The 5,968-nt window shown below is 43.9% G+C and overlaps 2 protein-coding genes across 2 annotated transcripts; both read right to left on the reverse strand.

Moving 5' to 3' along the window:
* Positions 1-928: 928 nt before the first annotated feature.
* On the reverse strand, positions 929-1,874 carry LOC103713158 (S-adenosyl-L-methionine-dependent methyltransferases superfamily protein). Its single transcript, XM_008799982.6, has one exon. The coding sequence runs from the start codon at positions 1,809-1,811 to the stop codon at positions 1,131-1,133; it is 681 nt and encodes a 226-aa protein (XP_008798204.1). The 5' UTR covers positions 1,812-1,874; the 3' UTR covers positions 929-1,130.
* Positions 1,875-3,090: 1,216 nt separating this feature from the next.
* On the reverse strand, positions 3,091-5,572 carry LOC103713182 (zinc finger protein MAGPIE). Its single transcript, XM_039126196.3, has 3 exons — positions 5,344-5,572; positions 4,850-5,246; positions 3,091-4,353 (listed from the first exon to the last, which is right to left on the reverse strand). The coding sequence occupies exons 1-3, from the start codon at positions 5,441-5,443 to the stop codon at positions 3,507-3,509; spliced, it is 1,344 nt and encodes a 447-aa protein (XP_038982124.3). The 5' UTR covers positions 5,444-5,572; the 3' UTR covers positions 3,091-3,506.
* Positions 5,573-5,968: the final 396 nt, after the last annotated feature.

Here is a 5,968-nt window from a genome sequence, read left to right on the forward strand (position 1 = left end):
ATTATTATATGATAGGTATACCACCATCAAGCTAAATCCTTTGACTAAATCTAACCCTACTAGACTGCTTTCAGAGGTATACATAATTCTGCTTCCTTATGAGGGGGAAAAGGAGGACAATTTTAAGACAGTTAAAGCTACATAAGAACAAGGAAAATCTTTAATACCCACTACTTCCCAAATTCTAACTACATAAATTCTATATTCTAACCTTCTTAGAGAAGAGCCAGATGCTTTCCTGCCCTTTGTCAGATGTCTAATAAACGAGGAATGGACGCATGGACTAAAACTAATGGAAGATGATGAGGAAGCACTCCTAGAGATCATTTTTAGCATCTGATATCTAACATCTGACTTCTTTTTCTAACTTCATTTTTCCAACATCATGGAAACATATCTCTCATGCACCAGGTTTAGCCAATAAGAACTTATTTTTTTTCATCTTAGAGATCACAAGAATTTGGGAATATGTCTAGTGCCTCAGAACTTTGAAATAACAAATAAGGATACATTCTCTGGTAAGTTTTCAGACTTGGAAATAGTTACTACAGGACTATTCTCCAAAATCCCTTACTGTCAAGTGGGAACTAGAATACCACTCCACATACCCCCATCATTGCTTATACCCCTAACATTCCTTTCCTACTCTTTTCCTAAGCTGTATAAACTCTAATGATATAATATCATGAGCAATCTCAGTGTGCCTACTGAACATGGGCTTCATTCTCATCATTTGACAGAAGAGCCTGTGTTACTGCGCTATCATCATTTCTTATTATCAGCAAAATCATTACTTTGAAGCTCATTTGATCGAGAGGGAGTTGGGGGGGGGGGGGGGGGGGGGGGGGGGGGGGGGGGTGGGGGGCGCAAAATCATTAAGCTTTTCATAGAATCAAAATCCAATAATAGTTCACAAATATATGGCTAGTTACCAGGCAAAGTCATCAAAATTATTATTCGAAAAGAAAAGAAAAAAAAAACAACAGAAATGTATATTATTTGTGTTTGATAATTCCATCCTTTTCCTCACATCAAAAGAAATCATGGTATAATTAAAGTAAAAAAAAAAAAGAGCAGAGACTTCACCGTGGCATATAATCGAGTACCTGGTGAACTGCGTCAACCCAATCTCACTTCCTCTTCCTGAGGAGATACACATCGGTCTCCTCGTAGGCATAATCCGGGTGAAGATCCTCGCGGGGGACCTTCTCTATAACCGGAAACACCTGCCGACATCGCTCCCAGAACACTTGGTGAGCTTCGGGAGACCGGAGCTGGTATCCCAGAAAAACCACGCCGTCGGGCGCGAGGAGGGCGTCCATGGCAGTGACGAGGTGGGCTGCGGAGTCCTCCATGTAGACGACGTCGGCGGCGACGATGAGATCGAACGGGGGCTTAAGGGATTCGATCTGGGCGGCGTTGTTCCAGTAGAGCTGCGCGACCTTGGGGGTTTTGGGGAGGGCGGGGCGGTTGCGCTTGAGGTTGCGGCGGAGGGCGGGGAGGACGGGGGCGATGTCGGTGAGGACGACATCGAGGCCGAGGGCAACGAGGCCGAGGCCGGCGGGCCCGCACCCGGAGCCGAGCTCAACGGCGCGCTTTCCGGCGAAGTGGAGGAGATGCGCGTAGGGGTTGGGGGCGGAGTCGGTGGTGGAAGAGGGGAGACGGGGGAGCCAGCGGTCGACGAATTTAACGAGGACGAGAGAGCAGGGCCAGACGGAGGTGCCGACGTGGATGGATCCGTTGTCCTGCTGGAAGGAGAGGGCGCCGCCGCCCACGGCGAGCTCGATCACCGGCGAGTCGGTAAACTTCATCGTTTATTCGTCGCCGGCCACACCGGAGGTCCTACCTCGATCCTTAGTTGTTCTTTATCTCAGCTCTCGCCTGCGTTGCACGTGCGCTTATAAATGGGTCTTAGATGCCGCAGAGGGCAGCCCACTAGCCCATCTCTTATATCAACTGGGCTGACCAAACCGGCCATTTGATCTATAATTTTAACTCATGTCATCAAATTGGTTATGGTTTGATGTTCTGGTATATTCATCTTGATAATTAGCAATGCCCAAATTAATATTTATAGAAAGAGAAGAAACAACACTGTGAGGCTGAGAAATGACCCTCCCATGGACTGTGCTAGTGTATAACTTTAATGACAACATAGCAAATTTGAGCATTATTCTACAATGTTGATATCATTTTTACAAAAATGAAGAAAAAGTTTAGGCGCAGCAATCAGCAGGGGGACGGAGATCCACTGCTCAGTGACATTCATGAGATAGTGAGAGATTGTGGTTCCTTTTAGGCCATGCATGTGTACTAGGATGTGAATATGGCTGTGGACTGGGTCACCTTTTTTACTGCTCAATACTTGGAAAAGGCCTTTTGGACATGTTTTAATGCTACCTCTCCACCCCTACGTCACATCCTCACTTTAGACACTTTTGGCTATACTCATGCTAGAGCTGTGTGTATCAAAAAAAAAAATGCTTTGATAATATCTAGTACATGTGGGTAGTAGTTATCAATTGCACAATCATGTTGTATGCTGATCAGTGTGAGTTTAGAACCCTGACAACAACAGATTTAGCTTGCTAATAATGCTTATGAATGCTAACCACATTGCTAGCGCAGAGTTTCAGAAAACTGCACAAATGTCATTTTAGTACATGTTGAAGCAGAAAAGTTTTCCCCAATAGTTGAGGACTTCAAAACTATAATATTCAGATCCTTCTGGGGGTAAATTAGTACGAGTAAAGAAATTTATACTTGTGATGTAGTTGCATGAAGATTAAAAAGAAAGAATCTAAGATGCTGTTCTACACCACCAATGAGGACAGACACATTGGATCCGATGCATAGTGCAAACTTTCCCTTTTTCCTTTTGCTAATTTCATTACGGAGATTAGATTGATCCGCAGTGTGTTTAAAGATAGTCTTAAAGCCCAATGTATGTGCCATACTTGGCTCAAAAATAAAAGCTTTAGACAGTCGACAAAGTTATAAAACATGCGCCCTTCCATGAAAATGCCTGCAATTACCTTTATGATGGACACTCCATATAACACTGAGCTTAAGTAAGCCTAGTAAAGCATAGAACCGAAGGGTATGGTTTTATTGAAACAAAAGCAGCAGCTTTTTAATCACCACTTTAAAATACTAAACTTCAATTTGAACAGATAACAAGATTGCCATGAAACAAAGCTAAAAAGGAGGGTACTTCACTTTGCTTCCCCCTAGCACCACCCTTTCTTCTTTTCTCCAAAAACAAAAGGAGCATCTTAAAAGGAGTGCCTTTCGGGGTTCATAAGAATACGCAAGGATCGATCTCTTGACAGTGCTGATGATCAAACTTAGTGCTGAATAAAACTGGGCTCTCCAAGCACGTCTTCTCAACTCCTTCAAGCACTCATGCCACTTTTTCTTCCCTGCAAAGTTTGCTCACAATATAATCTCTCCACTTCTCCACTTCCAATGGATAAGTACGTGAGTTGTTGTAAACGCTGATAGGCTCAAATCCATCCATGAATCGACGATGGGCAGACGGTTTGGACCCCAACGCCCAAGAAATCCCTAGTAGCTCCTCCTCCTCGACCATCTTTTTGAGCCATCTGATGCCTTGTGGAGTACATATCACTGTATGGATTGGCAGTGTTCTCTAGACTACTTGCCATCTTAGCGGCTATGCTCGGATGGCTTGGATCGAGCAATCCATCGTATTCTCTACCATCTTGGACTTGAGTGCTGCGGCACTTCATCTCTACGCCGCCAAAAAATGATGGAGTAGAGGAAGTCACGCCAATTTGAGCAGCTTCTTGCAGCAATGCAGTTGCGGACATGGCTGATGCAGGCATGGAGTGCTGATGATGCCGAGTGCTATACCAGGAAGGAACGCTCATAAGGTCTGCTTCCTTCAAACTAGTGGGTAGCAAGGTGCTTGTTAGCTCTCCAGAGCTTGAGCAGGCCAGATTGTTACTATATATCCAACTCAATTGGCAGTCGAGTTGCTGGTTACTCGAGCATGAAGCGAAGGGATCACTGTGCAGGTTTTCAATATTCACTGGTCCAATTTGATGCATACTGGAGAGACTACTATCTGTGCTCAAGGTCTCGCCATGGCGCATCCAGAGAGGAAGTCCAGGCATAGCATGATCGCCCGCTTGACCTTCGGCGGCCGTCGCAGGATTAAATACAGCAGGGAAATGCTGCACCATGTTGGATCTCATTAAACGCCCGGTGAATTCATAATTGGCATTGGTGCTCGATGTCAAGCTACTGATGTTTGATGCTGCAGAAACTCGTGCGGTCTCTTCAGCCAAGGCATCACAGAAGGCCCAGTGGGTTATGAAGCTGTCCCTCCTGCATGTTTTTAGTGAATTAATCACGAACACTTCATTAGAATGTAACAAATAGGAAGACAAAGAAAGAGAAGATATATACATAGACGACGGATATCAATTATCGCAATAACATTGCTACAAATGTTACTTACTTTGTGGATCAAATGATTCTGTCCTATCCTTAATTCCCTTGTAAAGCTAAAAGACTGATGAAAGAGAGATATAGAAGGAGATGTTGATGGATTTAATTTATCAGAAGTTAGCCTATAACAAGTTACTGTCAGCATACACTATCACATCCAATGGTTTAAGAGAGAAATTAATTTTATTGATCAGTTAATCCTTACGCTTTTGCCTCTTGGGTCATTATGACAAGTTAGCTACCAAAAGCATGCATCACCACATATATATATATATATATACCTTCCTTCAGTGGTTTCCTAGCTAGTTTGATGGCCATCCTTGCAATTAAAGTAATCTTGAGAGCAAGGTGTTTGATCAGTTGATTAACAAACCTAGAGAAGATGGTGCCACAGTCGCAACGGTACTCCCTCGTGCCACAAGCCTTGGAGTGGGCCTTCCAGTCGGACTGCACCGCATACCGCTTCGAGCACTTCTCGCACTTCCACTTCTTCTCGCCGTGCTTGCGGCAGAAGTGCTTCTTTATGCCAGTGAGGTCGCCGAGTGCCCTTGACGGATGGTGGTGGATGCAGGTCTTCTCTGGGCACACGTACACCCTCTTCCTTGGCTCTTTGCTGCTTCTCTGCCTCAGCTTCCATGGAAGGTTGTGGCCCCGGCGGTGGAGCTGGAGATTTTGATCTCTCTGGAAGCCTTTGCCACATATCTCACACACGAACCGGTTTGTGGCCAAGAGGCTCTTTGGAGACAAGGCAATGACTTCTGCTTCAGGATCTGGTCATGAACACGAAAAGCAACCGATAAGAGCTGCAGATAGAAGAGAGGGGAAGCTGTGAAGGAAACTATGAGAATTAAGGAACAATTTCATTGCCTGGATTTCCTGGTTGGTTTCTCTTCTTCTTGATGATCGGAGGGTTGGATTCCTGAGTTGGGTTTTGTGGAAAGGACCTTGAGATTGCTTCTCCTGCCATTTTTCTCTCTTTCCTCCTTCCTTCACAATAGAAACACACCAACTTTTCTATGTAAGGTTATCAACCCACTAGGAAATCTATGATGATATTCTATCATTTAAAATCACGGGTGAAGTTTACCCCCACATGCATGAAATAATTAGTGAAAAGTACATGGATTGATGTAGATAATTGATTACTGGACCCATAAATTTAATTAATGACTTAAGCTTTTAAGTTGGACGGATTCCAACTTATATGTCAAGATCTTCTTCGGGTTTGCTTCAAACTCCACGTTTCTTTCCCAGCATTTATAATCCAAGAAAAGAAAAGAAACAGGATGAATACAATAGCATTAGTTGTAAGGAGAGGCAGGTGAAAAGTGCAGGCCAACTGAAAATTTCAGTTTTATTAGCTAGAAGGAAATTAAGAAAAAAAATTTAGCTCTCTCTCTCTCTCTCTAACTCTATCTCCATTATCTTTCTTTCTCTACGGGGGTCTCAAGGAAAGGCTTCTGGGATGAATAGAATAATAGTACTAGTTGTA

This window comes from Phoenix dactylifera, chromosome 1, assembly GCF_051530095.1.
Source record: "Phoenix dactylifera cultivar Ajwa chromosome 1, Ajwa_hap1_PhDact_Kaust_v1.1, whole genome shotgun sequence".
NCBI classification, from domain to species: Eukaryota; Viridiplantae; Streptophyta; class Magnoliopsida; order Arecales; family Arecaceae; genus Phoenix; species Phoenix dactylifera.

What these genes read in the sequence shown, in the direction of transcription:
- LOC103713182 (XM_039126196.3), bottom strand. Translation starts at nt 5,443, where the DNA reads ATGGCAGGAGAAGCAATCTCAAGGTCCTTTCCACAAAACCCAACTCAG. An exon ending in AAACCAACCAGGAAATCCAG is followed by an intron (nt 5,247 to 5,343) that starts GCAATGAAATTG and finishes GTTCATGACCAG; the next exon opens with ATCCTGAAGCAGAAGTCATT. An exon ending in TGTGGCACCATCTTCTCTAG is followed by an intron (nt 4,354 to 4,849) that starts GTTTGTTAATCA and finishes AAAAACATGCAG; the next exon opens with GAGGGACAGCTTCATAACCC.
- LOC103713158 (XM_008799982.6), bottom strand. Translation starts at nt 1,811, where the DNA reads ATGAAGTTTACCGACTCGCCGGTGATCGAGCTCGCCGTGGGCGGCGGC.